General features: G+C 40.7%; 1 protein-coding gene across 5 annotated transcripts; it reads right to left on the bottom strand.

The window, feature by feature from the left end:
• Window positions 1-724: 724 nt before the first annotated feature.
• Window positions 725-20637, bottom strand: LOC147152214 (cytoplasmic polyadenylation element-binding protein 4-like). Of its 5 annotated transcripts, XM_086023893.1 has the most exons (13): window positions 20519-20637; window positions 19044-19662; window positions 18540-18971; window positions 16490-16588; window positions 15810-15903; window positions 11732-11782; window positions 11490-11513; window positions 10811-10987; window positions 7627-7716; window positions 7427-7545; window positions 5265-5379; window positions 5001-5182; window positions 725-3730 (listed from the first exon to the last, which is right to left on the bottom strand). In XM_086023893.1, the coding sequence occupies exons 2-13, from the start codon at window positions 19596-19598 to the stop codon at window positions 3503-3505; spliced, it is 2166 nt and encodes a 721-aa protein (XP_085880019.1). In that variant the 5' UTR covers window positions 19599-19662; window positions 20519-20637; the 3' UTR covers window positions 725-3502. The 5 variants fall into 5 exon arrangements, with proteins under 5 accessions (XP_085880019.1, XP_085880015.1, XP_085880017.1 ...); XM_086023889.1 differs by having other exon boundaries at window positions 18540-19662; XM_086023891.1 differs by having other exon boundaries at window positions 15810-15900; window positions 18540-19662.
• Window positions 20638-22308: the final 1671 nt, after the last annotated feature.

Raw genomic sequence — 22308 nt, 5'->3', positions numbered from 1 at the left:
AAACTTGAGATACATGTGGCTTTCACAGAGGCTTGAGTTTATTTACTGCATTTACTGTTTCAATGAAAAACGTGAAAATAAAGTGTGTGTAAAGTGCAAGAGAACCATCTTTTTAATCGAGTAAAAACAATCGAGTGGTATAATTACCATCCTGTGTTTTGTTACAAAACCGTCGATATCGTCATTGTCTACAAACATATATCAGGATCGACTGGTTCTACTGGTTAAAAGTCCGTGTCATCTATATCAAGGATCCCCAGGCCACTTTGGAGCGGGCCGCGGCGGGCTGCACAGATGAAAAAGAAAAAAAACATAACAGAACTTCCGGTTTATTTATTATCCGAGACTGAAAAACATTTTATTTTGAAAAATGACCGGATTCTCTCGATTACATCCATCTGTGACTGACTCTTAACTCATGTCAAGTTGTCTCTGTCGCGTAATGCTAATATTAAATGCGCAAGCTAGCAAATGAGTAAAATAAACAGACGTATTTGGAAAGTTTGGAAATGTTATGTATGAGCCATTTCGAAATATGGTCATATTGTGTGTTGTTTTTGAAATAAGATATTTGTACTAAAAAGCAATGTATATGCTTAGCACATTAGATTTACTTTGGGGAAAAAAAATGTTTAATCATATTTCACACTGTGTTTTTTCCCCCCTCAGAAACCATCCATGTAAAAAAAAAAAAAAAAAAAAAAAAAAAAGGCCAAGCAATTGATTCTTCCTCACAGCTGTTTTATTCGTTCAACATCTCACATTACAAATACTTCAAATGTATGCAGACAATTACAAACAAGGTTGGCAGCAAATGAATGACATTAGATGTTTGTTTTTACTTCACTTCTACAAACCAGCTATAAAAACTGATGTCTTTATTGTAGCGTAAAATAATCAGGAAGAAAATATAAAAATTAGAACTTATGTATAAATGTGAAATTACTTAATAAAAATCCAAATTATAAATGTGAAAATACTCAATAAAAATCCAAATTATATTAGGTAAAAAAAAAAAGTTAATAAATAACCTTCCCAGCATACAATTAAAAACTATTGAACATTTGCAATCAAGTAATACTAAGAGACATATCCAATATTCTTTTTCATCTGAAAATGTAGAGCACAAAACAGCAATTAGAAAAACTAGACACATCAACAAGTTAAACACATCACCCCAAAAATATAACAAAAAATCTGATCCAAATCATAGTCATACATTTCAATTGAAAATATAGCAAATGTAATACATTATCAACCTTGTTTATACAATGTTTTTTTCAATCACAGTTGCATGGTAGTAGCAAAATAAGTACGTAAGCACAAAACTAAATGTTTAAAAATAAATTCATGTATAAATTAGCTTTTTTTTTAATATATATATATATATATATATATGTATATATATATATATTTATTCATGTCTCGCAGACATCTGTATGAGGGAACAAAAAGAAGGGAACAATAGTGTGACTGCATGATTTATGGATTCAATGACCGACTGCGAAGACTTGTTTCTGGAAAGAAAAATAAGTATTGCACATAATGGCTCACAGTTAACTTGCAACATTACATCACATTCAGGTTATGTCCCAAAGCATGCCACATCACAAAAGGGGTCAAGTGATCAAGTCTTCTCGCCTATGTATGTCCTACCGAGTGTCCTCTACATTACAAAAGTGTTGTCATAGTGTCGATTGCATAAACATGTCTGTGTGAGGAAGGCAGACTCCGTCATGTAAAGAGAGAGGTGATCTCCAAGAGACAATGAAAAGAAAGAAGGAGCGCTAGTGCATTTCATCATTAGGTCCTGCGTTAACACTAGCCATGTAGTTTCTGTAGTACATCGTTATGCATGCCAAGAAGAAGTAGAACTTACAGGCAGTCCCAGAAAGAGGATCTAAATATTCAAACCTACTCAGGTGACAGAAGGATGTTTACATGTTGACCAAAGCCAAAACATTTATTTTACTCATAATCATATCAGCTACACCTAAGAGTGAAATACCAGAATATATATGTATTTTCAAGACTATCAAAATCTTTTAGAAAGGTCTTGCCATGCCTTAGGATCCCGTAATAATGTTCATCAGGGCAGAGGGGAATCTATGTACGATTGGCTAATGACAGCCTATTTTGAAGCTCCGGAATCATACCAATACACCAGACAATGTTCAGATTTACCAGCACTTAAATATATAAAAGCTAATTGAAAATTATATTAATATCATTCATTTTCTTTTTTTTTTTTCTTAAATTAAGTTTACCATAATTGCAGATCTCTTAGTAACAAAGGTACAAAATTATTTTTCACCAAGTGAAAAAAATGAGGTATTGCAAAAGGAGTTCTCCCATCTGTGAAAAATGTGCCTAAAATGACTATTGAAAAAAATATTTAGAAAAGTAGTGCATAATAAATGTATATATGTCCATGACAAAATAATCAGCTATAAAACACTGTACAAAAATCAGCAGGCCATGTATAAAATAATATCTTTATCTCTGTGACAGCAAATTCTAGCTACAACCACATCCAACCACAACACTAGTGAGAGAAGCTCCAATCCAGGTAGAGCGTGCAGTGGTACACCATGAGGACAGCTCAGGGAGAAGGGACTGTGCATTCCCATAGTTTGTACTACATTAGCATGATAGCTTCCAGTGCTAATATCCCTGACAATATAAAGCCAGCAAATACTACTGCCAATACCTGAGCCACGAGGGCTGGGCCTTAATGAGCTGAAAGTCCAGAAGACTACCGGTACTTCCTCCCCCGCGTGACGAGAGGACGCGACAACCCCACGTTGACATCTGCTCCCGACGATGCACGTTTTATAGGCCAATCTTTGGTTTGCCCTTTCCGGTTACAAAGCGTCAACTTCCAAACCGAGACTTCAAACAATTGCAAGCTTTTCTTTTACCAGATGCAGGGGAGGGACTGATGTGTGACGTTGGTCAGCTTCCAAACAAATCAACTCGCCATCTAAAACAACATTCCTCCTCTATTCAAACCCAACCAAACTTTGGTAAATGGTACTTGTTTTGATGTTTTCAAATTCTGCACAAAAACAAAAATGAAAAGAAAACATACTCTCTTCAATGCAGCTTCCGCAGTCTGTATACTGATTTAGGTATTATGATGAACCTCAATTAAATTTTGTTACTCTTGACAACAAATGTAAGCAGCTTTTGCCAGCCAACACCAACAAAATTACAGTCAAGTAAGAAAACATCGAAATCCAAATAGAATGCATTCATATGCTCATGCACACTTTAAGTCAAAACATAAATGGGATTTTACTCTCTTCTTAGCAGTTACTATGTTTAGAGGGCCCAATTTTAAAAAATAATATAAATTAAGTCGTCTTTTTTTTTTTTTTAACTTAAAAGAAAAGTGCATTTATATTTTTCATATAATAGGTCACCCCATACCCCTTTCCCTCGCAACCCCTATCGCTCAGAACCTCCCCCCCCACCCCAATCCTAGGCTCTCTCCCTTGCCTTAGTTCCAGCGGAAGGAGATGTGCCGGGGTCGGTCGCCACCTTCCTTCACCAGGGGCTTGTGGAACTCGCGGCCGGCCCGGGAGTGGATGGCCGCCCAGCAGTATTCGCAGTAGTACTGCAGACAGGTCACGTTGGCGCAAAAGAACGGCGCAAACTTCCCCCCGCAGCGCGTTCCCTGGCACTCGTCACACAGCTGGTCGTCCAGCACGTATGGCTTCACTTCCACCTGGGAGACACATTTGGGATCCAGTGTATAAATACAAAAGAAAATGGGCTGCTGTAGTAGAATGGTGACTGCAGAACAGCAATATGGAAAGTTTACTTTTGCACGTGTTCAATTTTCTGACATGCATCAGAAACACATGTTTTTAAAAAGTTGTGATATGATCAATCACTAAGAAGCCGGGATTTTGTCACTCAATATGGTATAGTCTCTAAAAATTGTACCTCATGTTACTAATACAAGTAAAAGGATGGTACCTAATTTTACTAATAGAAAGAAATAGTAGTAGTAGGTGAGCTGAGTAAGTACCGTCCAGTGGAAATGGCCATTAGTCTTGTGATGGGCTGAGGAAAAGCAATATATTTCTTTAAACAACTTGTTTATTTAGTCGGGATAGGAACCAGCCCAACCCATAAATCACAAAAATTCGTATAATTGAAGTTCATTGAAATGCATTTGGGAAAAAGATAAAGAAATAAATAAAAAATTGAAAAACTCCCAAAATTATTCAATAAATACTGATCAACAAAATATATGTAAAATGGGGTGGGAAACACTCCCCACAATTATTTAAAAATATTAAGGGGAAGAAAGAAAAAAAAAAAACTCGCGAATGGGCGAATCAGCGGGTGCCAACAGCGCGTACGCAGTAGTGGACTGTATAAACTGTGGAAGCTTGGATTATTAACTTCATTGGTTCTAATAATAACACGGGGGAATTCTCATTCGGGGTTTTGGCTTTTATCCAACAATGTGAAAAAAAGCAAAGCACAGATCTTTCCGCCCATCCATGAAAAGAGCTTGGCAACACTATCTTTAGCAGTTTCACTTCAGTAGCCGTTCTAATTGTTTAGGCTACGTTCAGAATGAGGACGAAATGTCACTTGCATATCTTGCGTGAATTTGATTGCGGGATACAAAAGTAGCTGCTTCATTTACGCCACAATACAGCAGAGAAGAGAAGGGCCTCCTGGCTCTCTGACAGAAATGTAAAAAACAAAACAAAACATGCATGAACAGTTTTTGCACTTTTTTAACAGGTCAGTCACAAAACTACAAGCAGATTGGATGCAGAACTTTCGCCTGCCAGCGCAAAGGCTTTCTGCTAACACGACAGGCGACAAGGCTAAAAATGGATTCGTTTACGGGCTCACGGATCCGATCATTGATTGATGGCATGACAGCCAATGAAATGAAATGCAAAATGTTGACCGATGACCCGATCAGATTGATGTGAAATCAAATCACCATTTCAAATATCAGACTGACTTACCCTTTTGTCAATCTCCCCATGCTGCAGTTGAACAAATCTGGCACTGATGGCTGCAATGTAGCTTTGCTGATTGGAGAAAGCCACTCGCCCCGCCCCCTTTGGGTATTTCAGTTCAGGGTCTGTGTCAATACCAGCATAGCACACTCCGCCATAGAGACGGTCCATGATCATGGCCAGCTCCACTGGAAGGACAACAACACAAGTTGACTTGGTGTAACGAGCGCATTGTGCTGCACCTGGGGGCCATGGCCCAAATGTACCTACCTGCGCGTAGAGGGCGAGGAACACCTCCTACAAAGATGGTCTTCCTTGGGTCCAAAGGCTGAGAGCCATCCATCACAAAGTCACTATCATTTAGGTTCCAGGGTCGGATTTGGACCTGCCAAATGAAATATAAACGCATAACAGAAACACAGCAGGTTTAGGCGGTGTACTGTATATGAAAGCAGCTTCCAGCTTTTGCAACAATGTGCTTGTTTGTTAATCACACAGTCTTTACACAACACACATGGAACCACAACAAAGAAGAAGCAAGTCTTTGTTTCAACTTTTTTTTTTGGGACCTTTTTTCTCACACCACAATTTTAAACAGTTTAAGTCCCTTGATAAAAGATCCCTGGCATTCAGAATCAGAGGTATCAAATGAGTGCATTAATTGCAATCAATTAATTACAATCAGAGTTAAAGAAATATTTTAATCACAATCTAATTTTTAATCTTTAGCTTTACTGTTTCTGTATGATGATAAGCTCCATTTTGATTCGTGGGACTTGTGCTTGAGTTGTTGGAAAATGGAGGAGCATGTGAGAGTTGTTGGTCCAATGAATGGTAAATTAAAAAAATATCCCTCACGGCACTATTGATAAAGGCAAAGTCATATGCCTTCCTTGTAAGATGGACTTTGCTTACCAAAGAAGCAGTTCAAGCCTACCACATAAATGCAAAGTAACCAGTCGCGACTAAAGCCACAGCTAATGATAGCAATGAAGACGCTAATGTAGCGAGCGATTGCAAAGCTCTTCGCCAAACTAAACTCGAGAACAGCACGCATATGAGCAAGTCTGCGACCGACGGGCCGACGAATGTTCTTTCCGAGTGAATAGCGATGAATGGCAGGCCGATCAACATAGTGGAAGACAAGGGATTAATTGAGGTGTTGCATACAGCGTCCAATGACCCATCATACAAACCACGTGCAAGACTGCAGTGATGGCTAAAATCAGCAAGATGTATGACGGTGAAAAGAAAAGCAAGCTTGATGTTTTGGGGGGGAATTCAGACAAATGTATTGCTATAACCGCAGATCACTGGACCTCAATTCGCAACCACGAATTATTTGGGGGTGACTGGACACTTTATTGATGGCGAGTGGAACTTCTGGAAAACAGAAACCAGGGATTTGGCTGATAAATTCATCAAACAGTTCCTCAAGGGGGCAAATGACTGGGTAATTGAAAAAAAGAAATACACCATAAATACAAATACATGCATACAGACAATGGGGGGCTTTGGGCTTCACTCAGCAATTCTAAGTGAGATTTAAAAATAGATCAATTTGATCAATTAATTACAGATCATAATTAAGCTCCCCTGCATCTTCATTGATCTAAATTAATTACAGATCATAATTAATGGATCCCTCTTTTTTTTTTTTTAAATCTCTTGACAGCCTTAGTTATAATACTCAAAAGGCTAAACAATTACAGCAGCAATTACTTGTCACACTCTGGGTCAAATGGCATCTTGGTTGGGAGTGGATTGGGTTGGCGTTGTTCTCATCCAAATGCTGATTACAGATTAGAGACAACTAGCGCAGAGGTCACCATGCGACAATGGAAAAACGTCTGTTGTGAAAACTTGCATATATGTCTCAAGACTGTCCATGTGTCGCTTTTTCATCGACAAATACACATGAAAATAGAATTACAGTAGAAGCACAGCCTTGAGTTCCAACTTTAAATTTGCTCCACAACCACGCTTTGTAACTCAAAACGTGTGTCATGTCATCTTTCCATGTTGAAATGAATGGCAAGCCATAAATCTGTTTCAGCCTTCCCCACCCCAAAAAACAAAATATTTCTTTGTGTGTTTAATAAGGACAAATAGCACTGTATAATATTGGACATCATAAAAATAGATGAACATCAAGCATGAGAGACAGAACAACGTTTCAACAAGCTTTCAACATTTGCTGCCAATTGGTGTCCTTGAACAAGACACAGACACCCCAAACTGTTCCCAGAGCGCTTGAGTACACCTCTGCTCCAGTGTGTGACACTGACAATGTGTGTTTGCTGTATCCTCTACGGTGATGGGTCAAATGTCACGCATGTTTGTGTACATGACAAATAAAGCTGATTCTTATGTGTTTTCTTCTATTTGTTGTTTTGTCACTCCAGTCTAATCAAGCACATGCAAACACTTACAGGCTTGTCTTTGATGGTGGGGCTGGAGACACACAGGTACAGTTTGCCATCCTCTTGAATGCAGGCATCGATCAGAGCCTGAACAGAGCTTTCATCTTGAAAGAGCAGGAAGGCGTATCCTGGGAAGTTGTAATGAGAAGAGCAATGACCATCACAGCGCCGTTGCATCCAAAGGAGAACAAACGTGGAGCAGTACTCACCTTTTGGGGGGAAATATGACTTGCTCTCCGCCTTGTGAGGCCAGTCAACAAATAAGTGACCAAAACGACGAAAACTGGCAGTGATTTCATCTGTACACAAATGAACAAATATTCAGTCAGTGTTTATTAAGTGCCATGGGCAAATCCATGCAAATGTATTCAATTCGGGACAGGCATAGAAATGTATTTGTTGATTTATTATCTATGCAGGGTTTGTATTAACAAAGCTATGTTTGCAGGCAAAATTTGAGCAGGGTGCACTGACAATTCCGACTAGAGAAGTCATGCTCTCAATGAAACCACTCTGGCAGCACCAGACCATCTCACGCAAGACAAAGCTTCGGATATACAACTCTGAAGCACTCCCCATTATGCTCTATGGCAGGCCTGGTCAACCTGCAGTTCGTGAGCCGCATGCGGCTCTTTGGCCAGTTTCATGCGGCTTCTGAAGCCCTTTCCAAAAATGAGCTTCGCTGGGCGCATTGCACCGTCAACCCAATTCGTTGTGTATGTTGTGAGGGGTAGCAAGCACGGAATGGTGCTAAAAGTTCCTTGCCATCGTCCTGGTCTTGTTTCACTGCAAATGAGCATTTCTCCTTAAAATGTAACTTTGCTCGCCAGCGTAGCGTAGAAGCTCGCCACTTCCAGGTTCGTGTCACGCGGCCAATCGGGTGCCACTATTCGCAATACCGGCACCAGATGGGCTGCATAACCCATGTGATAATATTCACGGCTGAAAAATACACTGATGATTGGCTGACTGGCACATGTGACATTTCTTCAGCGAGTTATGTAAATAAATGCAAGCCATGTACACTCTGAGTTACAGCACATTAATCTTGTGATTAAAAAAAAAAAAAAAAAAAACAGAACTAATGTGAACTAAACGTGGATTATGGACACTTTCAACGCATTTAGCAGCCCCGGATCCTTTTGTGGCTTCGCAATCAATCTACTGAAAATGACATCACAACTGCTCAGGCCTCAGGTAACGACCAATCACGGCTGACCTTTTTTCTGAAGCTGAGCCTGTGTCATTTTCAGTCAACAGAAGTGACAAAATGGACGCTCCCGGAGCTGGCTAAAAAGAGGTGGATTTTGCTGCTTAACTCATACTTCACAAACGCAATGTTAATCAAAATGACGTGTTTCAGCTAGTGGGCCTGCTGGGAACAAATTCTTGAAAAAAAATATGTTTGGGTTAGCTTCCCCTTACAGGTCAGGGTGCAAACATTTTTCAGAGTCTGTTAAAATTCATATTCTCATTGATAATAGGTTTTATAATACATACAAGTCACTTCCTGCAAGTTGTCAACCACAGATCGATTAGAAATAGGTTTTACTTACTCATTCTGAGTGTTTCCGAACCTCACGGAAGCTCGAGGAATCGTGGCTCTAGCCACCGGAAGTGACGTAGATTTAGCTAAACCGCTCGTTACACCATAGACTGTACAATTTCCATGCGCTACAAACACAGCACATTCAATGGCGACCGATTTTGGAATGAGAGGATTTTGACACACACATCCCAAAAGAAGGAGGCGTTATTCGACCGTTCATGATTAGTAGGCACTGAATCTTCCGGCTACCGTGACGTCACATCTCCGGAAAAAGCCGAAGATGGGGGGGCGCAAGATTTAAACGGCAGACGACACATTCTGAATTGTATTTAGTGATTAAACTGCTGTCTACCAACGACCTAATCACATTTTAATGACAGTTATGCATTGTAAAGGGGGTTCTAGACGGCTAAAGAAAAGTTTTCAATGTTTGCACCCTGACCTTTAAAGGGGAAATCAACCCAAACATATTTTTTTCAAGAATATGTTCTATGCAAGCACACTAGTTGAAACATGGCATTCTGATAAATATTGCGTTTGTGGAATAAGAGTTAATCCACCCATTTTTAGCCATCTCTGGGGGCGGCCATTTTGTCACTTCTATCGAGTGAAAATGACACAGTTACTCAGGGCTCAGGTAACGACCAATCACAGCTCGCCTGTTTTCTGAAGCTGAGCCATGATTGGTCGTTATCTGAGCCCTGAGCATCGGTGTTGTCATTTTCAGTCGACAGAAGTGACAAAATGGCCGCCCCCTGAGATGGCTAAAAGTGGGTGCATTTAGCTGCTTCACTCATATTCCAAAAATGCAATATAGTACTCATCAGAATGCCTTGTCTCAACTAGTGGGCCTGTATATAACATATTCTGGAAAAAAAATATGTTTGCATTGACTTCCACTTTAAGTATACACCACGCCCGTGTGGGTGAATTATGTTGTCGTATTGAATGCTTACCAAACTACACATCAAAATATTTTGTGAGTATATACCTGTAATTGTAGTAGATAATCGTTCAGCCCTAATTGAGGCTTGATTACATGTAAAATGACCAATATGCTAAAGTAAAAGTAATAAACTAGGGCTAATTTTATTTGTGTCACAAATCACTATTCAGTGATATATTCTATTTTAACATATAAGTGGTTTGATTTTTTTTTGTTTGTTTGTTTTTGGGAACAAATCCTATAACATGGGCGGCATGGTGCTTGACTGGTTAGCTAGTCCGCCTCACAGTTCAGAGGTCGTGGGTACGATCCCGGCTCCGGCCTCCCTGTGTGGAGTTTGCATGTTCTCTCCATGCCTGCGTTGATTTTCTCCGGGTACTCCGGTTTCCTCCCACATTCCAAAAACATGCATGGTAAGTTGATTGGACTCTCTAAATTGCCCCTAGGTGTGATTGTGAGTGCGGATGTTTGTCTCTGTGTGCCCTGCGATTGGCTGGCAACCAATTCAGGGTGTCCCCCGCCTACTGCCCCAAGACAGCTGGACCAGGCTCCAGCACGCCCGCGACCCTTGTGAGGATAAGCGGTATGGATAATGAATGAATGAATCCTATAACATGTAACTGGTTATTGGATTCAGGTTTTGAGCAGCCGTTTACATGTCTGATGTTGCTCAACGTGGTCCAAGGAATGCTCAGGGAATGGATCCAAATATGTACTGTAATTTTTTAGATGCTCGTATTTTTTATTTTTAGAAAACTGAGCCATGTTGGAAATACGCATATTTTTCCATACTTTTCCAGACCTAGCAATTTATTAAATCTTTATTTAATTTCCATACTTTCCTTACTTGCGTAGCAACCCTGAACCTGGCATAACGTCTTTTGGGCGGTTTCTGTACCTTCGTCTATGTCTGGGGGCAGCCCTCCGACAAACACTTTGCGAGAGTAGCGCTCTATGCGCTCCCCGTTCAGGTGGGGGAAACAGTGCGCCGAGCCAAGTCCACCAAGCCCCTGGTCGTTGGTCTCATCCTCCCCGAAAGAGCGCTCATCCTCCATTGGGAACAGAGAGGAATGACCTAGAAAGAGGATTAAAAAATACATACTGTATTAAAGTGGTGAAGAAAGCTGGACTATGATCATTTTCTGGGAGATTTAAAAGCAAACATGGGGCTGCGTTATTGACAACATCCAAGAGAGAAAATTCAATAGTGAAACTCCTACCCCACTGAACGGTGAACATATGCGAGTCATTGCGAAGGTAGCTGAAGTTTGCGTTCTCGTCAGGGTTCGTTCAAGGTCGCAAACATTCGCCAAATGGTCACTAGACGTTCATCTGTACTTTTGTTGTCGCAAGGAAATTTTGAACATGTGCAACAAGAAAAAAAAAAAAAAAAAAAACACTAAAACCTTTGGCGAACGTCTGGTGTACCTTTGCGATCTTGACTAAGCGCGCATTTTGTTACCTTCGCCAACAGTCGCAAATGTTTGCCTCTCAGTGGGATAGAGGCTTACATTATTTCAAATGGTTGACCTGAGCTTTTTTTCTTTGTTTTTTTCCAAGTACATTACAATATTTACCTCGTCTTCTGCCATAGCTTCTCGCTTGCATGTAAAACACAACAAAAACCTTTACATAGTTCAGGAGTTAAGCACAAACAACTGCTTTAAGCTAAAAATGGTGGTCTGCAAATATGGAACTGCATCAATGTACCAAATGCACCAAAGTTTCTAATTTAATTGTAATGACATATTCTGTTGCACCGTGATCGGAATCCATTACAATTATGCCATGGTGCTTTTTATGCCTGTAATATACATACCATTCATAGGCAGAGGCCCATCTCCACCCTGGTGAGAGAAGCTGAAGCGTCCTACAGTGAATGACAAAACAGGAAAGGCTTTAAACCATATTACAAAATGGAATTAACTCATTTCCGTCAAGGACTTTTTACACCTCAACAGTTAGTGTACAATTTTTGCTTACAAGGAATTCACCCCTCGAGATGGCTTGAAGTAGATGCATTTTGGTGCTTAGCGTATATTCCACAAACGCATTACATAGAATGCTGTATTTTAACTAATGGGCCTGCATTGAACATATTCTGGAAAAATTATGTTTGGGTTGACTTCCACTGAGAGAAAGAGTTGAATATTCAATGTGCCAAAACAAGACAATAGGGCTGCAACAACGAATAGATAAAAACGCTCAATCGATTATTACAAGAGATTGCAACAAGTTTCCCCTTTGGATTGCTTGTGTTGCGTGATTATTACGTATGTCAGTGATTTTGTGCTGTCGCTGTTGTGTGCCTTGTTTGAGTGTGCTGTTCCTACTATGCACCAGTGTGCCTGCCTTGCTTTCTAAGGGGTGTGTGGTTCACGCATGCAAATAACTTCATTATATAAACGAGCAGAAGAAGACTGTCATTATGGAACGGCATTAATATAACTCCTTTTTCACAGAGTAGGAAGAATATATACCTTTGAGTATTGAATTATCTTTCTGTGTGTGTTGCTGCAGTGTTTGTATGTGAATATCCATTACTCGGGAGTAATATAAGAACCGGTGCTAGTACTGTAAGCCTGTCAATGACAAAAATGCCATTTTAAAGTAGGGGTCAACCCAAACATTTTTTTTTTCAAGAATATGTTCTATGCAGGCCCACTAGTTGAAACAAGGCATTCTGATTAATATTGCATTCGTAGAATATGAGTTAAGCAGCAAAATCCACCCACAGCTCACCTGCTTTCTGAAGCTGAGTCATGATTGGTCGTTATCTGAGCCCTGAGCAACTGCGATGTTATTTTCAGTCTCACAGAAGTGACAAAATGGCTGTCACCTGTGATGGCAAAACACGGGTGGATTTTTCTGCTTACCTCCTATTCCACAAATGCAATATTAAATGAGAAAAAAAATGTTTGGGTTGGCTTCCAATCTAAATGTGGACAAAATACATGCATAAGGGCAAAATATGTGCTCTTAATATATTTCATTTCTCAGACTACATTTCTCAACGCATGTATAAAAGATCCACTATCCTAACCCAACAACAAAGGGTTCGAAGCAAACAGAATAACGACAGTCATTTTTTTTCCAGTGGAAAGAGCTCTCTTGCATAAAAGATACCATTCAAAGGACGGCACAAAAGTGAAAATTCAAGCTATTAATTTCCTGATTTAAAAAAATGTACACATAAATTGAGATGGATAGTGAAAAATTGACCATCCGGGCTGGATGATCCCTTTAACCCAGTATAGCTGGGAGCGCATAACCGCGTTTCCTCCACTAAAGCCAGGAGTGCTGTTGCGTCTTTTTACCGTTGAATTTTGCCACCTTTATGCATTTATGTAATTTTCTTTTTAAATCCAATTCAGAACTTCAGAAAACAGGTGAGCCCCGATTGGTCATTACCTGAGCCCTGAGAAACTGTGACGTCATTCTCAGTCAAGAGAAGTGACAAAATGACCGCCCTTTGAAATGGCTAAATATAGGTGGATTTTGTTGCTTAAGTCATATTCCAAAAACGCAATATTAATCAGAATGCCACGTTTAGACTTGTGAAGGCGCATCGAACATATTGCAAATAATTTTGGCAGTTAACTTCCTCTTTAATGTGGAAAATATACAAGTTTAATACTTTCTTGCTATTTTTTTATTTATATATTTTTGTTCCACAAAAGAAAATGTTGAATATTGTTCTGATACATTAAGTATTTTATCAAAAGGCTTTCTTTTCATTGACGTTTCCATGCATAAAAAGAACTCTTATGCTGATAATAAGGCAAGTTAGTGTATAAAAACCGAACTCTCTTATTCTGGTATCACTCTTGTTTTATTACATTTTAGAATCGCTAAAGCTGAATTTGTTTTAAAATAAAATCCAATGAAAAAAAAGATGGTTTATTTGGAGTTACCATTAATCAGTGTAGGTTTATTTACAGTAAAGCCATTGTTATTGTTTCGAAATATATTGAAACCTTGTATCGAAACTGTGTCAAATGTTTAAATTGAATCGTTAGGCCTTATATCGATGCATCGGTCAAAAAACATATTGTTACACTCCTACTGATTAATTGCGTTTGTGGTACCTACTGATTAATTGCGTTTGTGGAGTATGAACTAACCCATTTAGGCCTAAACATCGCTCTAAAACCTAAAGTCATCTTTGGAATGACCCTCAAAAACCTGACGTTTTCCTGGAAATTCAACACCTACAAAATAATTGATATCTCAGCTCTGTAGCAGACAGAAACATAATTCCAAAAGAATTTAAAAGCTTAAATGTGTAGCCTTCAAACAGGCCCGAGTTTATTCATCTTTACTGTTTCAATCGAAGATGTAAAAATAACTTTTTTTTTTTATTTTATTAGTGCAAGAGAAGCACTATTTTTAATTAAAAAATCGAGTGGTTATTATCATCCTCTATTCTGTTACAAAGACGTCGATATCGGCATTGACTACAAACATATCTTAACCATACATCACGTTCGACTGGTTCAAAATCCACAAGTGCGTCATCTTTTTCACTGCCATCACTTGTTTCAGAGCTCCCGTGATCGACTGCGATCATTAATGCCGAAAAAAACACGCAAAAGGCCTCCAGGCTTTAGTAATAGAAACGCGGTTATGCGCTCCTGGCCTTAATGGGTTAAGGAGCAAAATCCACCTGTTTTAATCAAGCTCAGTGTGCAGCCATTTTGTCACTTGCTGCCACCTGTTTTCTGAATTCGGTCATGTGACGTTCACAAGCTGAGCCATGATTGGTTGTTACCTAAGCAACTGCGATGTCATTTTCAGTCAACAGCAAGTGTCAAAATGGCCTCCCCCTGAGATGAATAAAATCGGGTAGATTTTGCTGCTAAATTCATATACCACAAATACAGTATTAATCTGGATGCCATGTTTAGACTAGTGGGATCGCATAGAACATACTATTGTAAAGAAAATTTATGAGTTGACTTCCCTTTAAGAGGTGGATTAAGTGAGCTAAGTCCCTACTGAAGGCACAGGTTCCAAATGCAGGGCCCACCTATTGATGCAGTTGAATCTGCTCAAAATAAGTCAAGCGTGGCGTTTTGCTTGCTGCCTCTTGGATATTGTCACCAACTTCCTTGTGCAGTATTAAATATGATTATTTACTGAACCATTATGCAGGGTCTTCTGCAAATAGTGCTCCACTTGCCTCTATGCTGATTATGCAGTGTTACATGTTACAGTTTTGTAATACGTTTTTATACAGGCCATCAAATTATTTCTTTTGCAAATAGTGCTCCACTTGCCTCTATGCTGATTATGCAGTGTTACATGTTACAGTTTTGTAATACGTTTTTATACAGGCCATCAAATTATTTCTTTAGCCCAGTCCAACTCATCAGCCTGCCTTTGTTTTTGCTGTTCATCTGTAACAGCACTTCTAATTTATTTTAAACTATCTCATGTAGTGTAATGTATAGCATGTGACTCAAGTGGTTTTATTTTTTTTAAAGTATACCAAGTTCTGCTGCAAATAGTCTAAATCTGTGAGTAATTGACCCTACTCCCCCCCAAAAAAACAAAAAACCTATCTAGTGTAACGGGCTTTCGCCTAAGCACAGCAAATAGGTGATTTTTTTCCAGCAACTAAAAAATAAATACAAATCTGTGAATAATTGCATTTGTGAATGCCTGACCACAAACATGTGCGTGTTCACGCCACTAAAGAAATTTTTTAAATGCACTACAGAAAATAAAGGGCAAATCACAATTAACATTTTCACATTTTTCTCTGCTGGGTATACCCTTCAAACCGCATGCTTTGCGAAGACACTCAATAACTTCGTACTGTCATATAAGGCTCTATTTATTTATAGCCAATGGCAACAGAGCTCATCGTCACTATTGTTACTGTGGGAACTAACCTTTCAAGGAATCCTGTTCAGCCCTCATAATGTCGATCAGGGAGTTCTCCAGAGAGTGCATGTTGAAACCATCAAAGGAGCGGGTTCTCTCCTGCTGAAAGAGAGGAAGAAAACAATTAGCCTCATCACAGCTCTCCCATCACCATCTGAGGCAACGGCAGCCCTGACATAGTCAGCCCTGATGCTAGCGGCTAGAAGGACCCCCATCATACATTGCACTGACAGCATACAACCTCACAGCAACGAGTAAGATCCAAGGCTACTCTAGCGCTAGCTAATGCACCAGTAGCATTGACGATGGAAAAAATGAAAAAGTATGACAATACAAAATGTTGCCATTTGAAACAAAAAATACTGAAAACATGATTAGCTTGCTGCTGACGATGCATCTACGAGGCTTGACAGCAGACAAAGCTTCAGTATATTTACATATTGCAGAAGAATTGTAAAATGACGGCAATGAGGAGCCAGGGGATATGAACAATTCCCTCCAGCTAATTGATGTACATAAGACTGTCACAAATCCTGTTTTGGAGCAGAAGAGCGCAGTCAATAGCATTAGCATCATAAGGTCCATGGAGGACATAGTTATCACTAATGACCTATAGCCCAGTGGAAGATTTGACCGTTTCGTCACAAAAGGCAAGGTAAAATGAATGGAAATATTTTCATATCCTCACCTGGAAAGGGTAGACACTATCACTGCGGCTCACAGCATCCTCCACCCAGCCCTTGTGATTGAAGCCAGAGCTATTACGGGGAAACTTCTGTGAAGGAACCTGAGGACCAGTGAGAGTTTCATCTAGAGACAGTTCAATATTATTTTGTATCAAGAGTAGCAACTAATGTGAAAATACACCGGAAGCTATTTTAAATCATGCACATGTTTACATAAACACTATTCAGCTGAGGGGAGAATAGCTTTGGGCTCACAATAAAATAACCACAGTACCTAGTAATCTTTTTTTTTTTTAATCCTATTTTTTTACTGAATGCAAAACATTCTTTTCCCTCTTTGAACACTAACATTAAGTACAGATGAAAGAATATGAACATTTTATATTGCGATATAGTGACCTAAATTATCAAGGTAAATAAAAAATAAAGACCCCTCCCCTACACTACTATTGGCATTATTTTGAATACAAAAATAAAAGACAAACCTATACACATTTAAAGAGCTACAACCAAAAAGTTGACCTCATGAAATGTATGTACAATTACTAAGACCATGCTAGAGATCACAAAGATGAGAAGTATTGAACCCTTTTCAGTTTTTCCTCCTGCATTCAATGCATACAGGGTAATTCTATATTTATGCATAATTTTCCATCTGAGATAACACCTACTGTTCTACACTAGTCCTCTATATAGGTGAAAAATATTGTCGCCACCGGGGCAGCCTTATGCCATCTTTCCCATAACATTTGCTTCTGGCGTCATCATCTTTTGCATCCTCTTCTTGATCGTAGTCTTCGGTAGGTATCTTCTGAAGACAAATACTGTTCTCATATGCACCAAGTACAATAGTGACGTTAATTATCATTTAAAATTTAATACTAACTTTCTGGTATGTTGTCATTAGATCTTGTTAAAACATTTGAGTCATGATGTTTATCAGTATTAAACGGAATATACAGTATAAAGACAAAGGATCCACAAAACTAGTTGTGCTCTTATACGTCCAGCAGACCAATGCCCAAGAGATGGGCATTCCGCCCAGAGACGGACGGAACGTTCTTTCCATCTGTCCGGGATGGCCGCCCTTTTGAGAGAGAGTTTTTTTAAATTATAAAGGATGGACTAAGCAAGGACGGAAGTGGGTTTTTGTCCGTCCGTATAATTATCTCTAATGGGGTCAAGTACCGACTGAGTGTTGTGTTGGGTTGGGTTCTCTTCTGCCATACACTCACAGGTACAGTCTGCGACATAGGGACGATGACAGAAGGGTGCCCAGGTCGCGGACGGGAGATGCAGGATGGACCGGCAAAATAGGGTAAAGTGCCCAACTCTGTTAATTCCAGCATCACCAATAAAAACACTACTAGGTGACAGTAGCCTACTGCTCTGCTACCTTTGTTTCCTCTCCTCCATGTGACTTAACAGGTATCTACATGGGTGAGTAGTATTCCTTGAGTGTAGTTGTATTTTTGTATTTTAACTTCTCTTCACTCTTGAGTGACAGTTAAAGCGGAAGTCAACCCAATCATATTTTTTTCAAGAATATGTTCTCAGCTGGCCCACTAGTTGAAACACGGCATTCTGATTAATTTTGCATCTGTGAAATATAAGTTAAGCAGCAAAATGCACTCCTTTTTAGCCATCTCTGGGGGCGGCCATTTTGTCTTCTGTCGACTGAAAATGACATCAGAACTGCTCACAACGACCAATCACAGCTGACCTGTTTTCTGAATCTGAGCCGTGATTGGTCGTTGTGAGCAGTTCTGATGTCATTTTCAGTCGACACAAGACAAAATGGCCGCCGCCAGAGATGGCTAAAAACGAGTGGATTAACACTTATTCCACAAATGCGACATTTATCAGAATGCCTGCCCTTTACGGATGTTTAAGTGTTATTTATAAATAATAAAACCTGAACCATGCAGTTACAGAGTGAAATGAATTAATTCAATCTCCATTTATTACTATGGCTAAAATTCAGTATCTACTTTAGAGTTTCCACTGTAAACAGGAATGGGCGTTTTGATGAGTCGTGACATTTGCATCTACCTGACTGTTGGGGAAGGACTTCTTCAGCGGAGAGATGGAGTTAAGGCCAGTCATTCCTCCACCTACACCACGTCGGTACTCTCGAACCCCATGTGCGGCCCCCCAGCCTCCATAGCCGCCAGGGCTCCAGGTGGTTGATGTGGGTGTGGAGGGGCTCTGGTAGCTTCCCCAGGGTGAAGGGTGTTTGCTCTGGGCAGGAGTGAGGTGGGGCAGCTGGGGGAAGCCTCCAGTCCGATGAGCATGTGGAGGCAAGGAGGGCTGAGGAGGATGAGGGCTTGCTGGGGAGCGCCGGTGCTGCGGAGGAACACCCTGTCCGTGAGGGTGATAGGGCTGGGGGTGAGGTGTGGGAGGATGGTGCTGGGAGACTGGTCCGATCTGCGGAGAGAAATTGCCACCTGCACCAAAGCTCGGCCCGGCGTGGTGGGAGAAGCTCTGGAACAGCAGGGGAGGTGCATTGCCATTGGAGCCAGCAGGACCAAAGAAGCCCCCGACGTCATCACCTACCACGGGAGACTGGGTGGAAGGAACAGCAGGGGACCAGTTGTTGAAGCTCGTCAGTGAGGAGGTGGGGGACTGTGTGCACCCTGGACCCATTCCCAGGGTGTCCTGGTAGTCAAACCCACCCAGCACTGGTGACTCCATCCTTAGCTTCTCCTTGCCACCACTGCTCTCCAGAGAACCTTTTTCCATCAGGTTGTCTTCAGGAAGAGCCGCCTCCAGCTCTCCTAAGGAACCATCGGCCTCCTGCTGGCCTGGAGAGAGGGCCTGAGGTTGGGCCTGGACCTGAGACTTTTCCTGCATTTCCTGAAGGTCTAAAGCCTTGAACTTGTCTGACTCCAGAATCTCATCTTGCATGTTACTGTGTTGGGCTACTGCGGGGAACAGCCAACCACTGCCCCCATTGGTGGAGCAGGTGTTGTTTACGAAGGAGTGGGGGCTCGGCGGGTTGGAGGGGTGGTGAGTGTGCTGGGGTTGGAGGTGAGGAGGGATCCTTACAGGGAAGGCAGATTTGTTACTACTGCTGTTCTTCACCAGAACTCCAAACCCGTAGTCCCCCATTTAGGACACCCAGTCAATATTCAGTAGGTTTTGGCTTTCACCGACTTTTTTTTTTTTTTTAATTCTGAAAAACACAGGAACAAATGGATTAAAAAGATATAATCTCACTTCAAGGTACACCTTGAATGAGTCTGGTTAGTAAAAAAATAAATAAAACACACATAAACATATGGCAGTGGATTAATTGCATTGCATCCTGTCTGTTTTATAATGCAACCAAAAAGAATGAAAGAAGTATCTCGCCAGGATAATAATGGAGAACCACAGAACCACCTTTGGCAGCGGCTAAACGGCCGGTTTGACGCCTACAAAGGTCGTTGCGCAGCTAGCAACAAAGCTAACATCGAGTCCACCACCTTGCATGTGTCCTTTTCATCATGCACACGTACCAGGCTATTTTAAAGCACCCCTGAGCAATACTGTGTATTTGTGACGGATCCGAGGTGGACAACAGCGCGGACACCTACCGAGAAATCTTCCTTTCTAAGCAATGACCTCCTCACACGTAGCCATTTAAATACAGGAAAATGCTGATGACGTCTATAGTCGGTTCTCAATGTAGGGTAGTTCCCTTCCCGCAGCCGCGATGCTAGCATAAGGGACGTTGGACGGCTAGCATATTTGCGCAGCAGCTGGCGAGCACTAAAGCGCTTTCTGCGGATAACAATGTCAAACCAAACGAACGAACGAACAGACGCGACACCATAACGAACGAGAGCTCGGTGGAAATTTCCAGGGAATGACAAGTTGTAAATGGAGCTTGGCTCTTTAAACGACCTCGTCTATTTCGTGCCCTGTCTGTTCAATGTCACAGAGCAAAGCCATCAAAATTTCACCTCGAAACAACGTATCCCAACCCCGTAGGCTGCTCTAAGGTAAAGAGAATGAGAGTCAATCGGCAGCAACTCGGTCGTAACTACCTTCAGTTCGGCGTCATGACCTTATCGTTTTGATGTTGCCACATTTCAGCGTTTTTCCTTTTTCTGCATTTCCCAGACGGCCGGTGTAAATGGTTTCTCCTTTCATCTAGATGACAGCTGAGCCAGTCGGCGGACACTTCCGACTACAAGCCCCGCCCCGAATAGTGCCAGAGGACCAATGATCGTCAGGATTTCCTCCATCGTCCCGCCCAGTCATGCCTCAGTCTCCCATTTGATTGGATAATTATTGTGTAGCCGCTCCTATAGCACGCCCTCATTCACGAATGGCACATGTTGTTCTCCCAAATAAGGATGCATTGAAATCAATGGGAGGAGTTGTTGGGGAACACGTTCATATTCAAAATGAAGATATACTTTCAATATCAAAGTCCTTTTTGTAATAAGGTCATTTCAAAGCTCAGTAATTACATTTAAATATTTAAACGAGTAAAAAAACAGAAGGATGCATTATTTCCAGCCATTTAGTCAAAAATGCAGTGGGCAAGATTTGATTAAACAAAAGTTGTTCCTCCACCTCACCTAAGCAGCAGCTGTGTGCTTAATCAGAAAATTCACTACCTCATGTAATTATTACCATAACTGTTTTACTGTTAAATCTTTTGTACAAGTCGAAATGCATACATGTGTACATGTTGCTATAGCCTTGATTTTAATTTTTCACTCTCACTCCAGCAGAGTTGGTCTTCAACTGAGGGCCTGCGTTACACATTATTCAAGTGGGAGTAGATGACTTGTGTAAACCTGTTCAACCAAAAGAAGCTTATTTCACCAGTTCCAGTAGGCAGTAGGAGGTCTTTTGTCCGCGAGCATAGAGTACGGCAGCCGGGCCCGCGATCATAGCGCACAGCCGACGGGCCCGCGATTAGAGAGCACGGCCGCCGGGCCGCGAGCAGAGAGCGCGGCCGCCGGGCCCGCGAACATAGCACACGGCCTACCCGCTCGCGATCCGAGCGCACGCCACAGGGGCGGAGCCATGGGTGGGCCTCGGAGTGCACAGGCCCTTCCAGATTGACGCACTGCCCACCCAGTGAGATTCATGAAATATATACTTTTAAATTTCTAGTAAATTATTATTAATCTCTAGGGGTGTAACGGTACGTTAAATCACATTTCGGTTCGGTTCGGTTTTTTGGAAACTTCGGTTCGGTATATTTTCGGTACAAAAAAAAAGTTTTAAATATGTTTATTTTGAAAAGATGACAAGTAAATGGTACATTTTTTAGAACAAATAAATAAAAGTGAACCATTCGGGTGATATTCTGAGAAATTACACCAGAATAAAAAAGGCATTAACAATAAAGGGCTCTTAATTTTGTAAATTATTAAGACACTGAAATCTTTAAACACTCAGCAGCAATAGCCTATGACACACCTAAGTATTAAAATTAAAGGCACGTTGTCATTATGTATACACGTATACACTTTTTGTGATAAAAAAAATACATACACTAACAGTTACAATTATTGCTAACTATATTAAAACTCTTTTTATAATGAAAAAAATACAGTAATTTTAAAAAGTCTTTATGAAATTGTATACACTTTTTAGGCATTGAAATCTTTAAATGTTCAACAGCATATTGTAACGAATTGGGTTATCTGTGTTTTGGTCTAATTTGTGTGTTACTGATTTGTGATGTTTCCGAGGTTCATGATTGTTTCATACGGCAAGAGAAAGAAGAGCGCGAGCAGTTGTACTTGGATTAATAAAAATGTGATAATTAAATTACGTCCGAGGGCGTGTTCCTGGAAGACGCTACAATATGATA

The sequence above is a fragment of the Filicampus tigris genome, chromosome 2, assembly GCF_054856515.1.
Source record: "Filicampus tigris isolate MCC_2025a chromosome 2, RoL_Ftig_1.0, whole genome shotgun sequence".
Lineage (NCBI taxonomy): Eukaryota > Metazoa > Chordata > Actinopteri > Syngnathiformes > Syngnathidae > Filicampus > Filicampus tigris.
The sequence above is the reverse complement of the archived record's forward strand: the minus strand, read 5'-3'. Positions and strand labels throughout refer to the sequence as shown.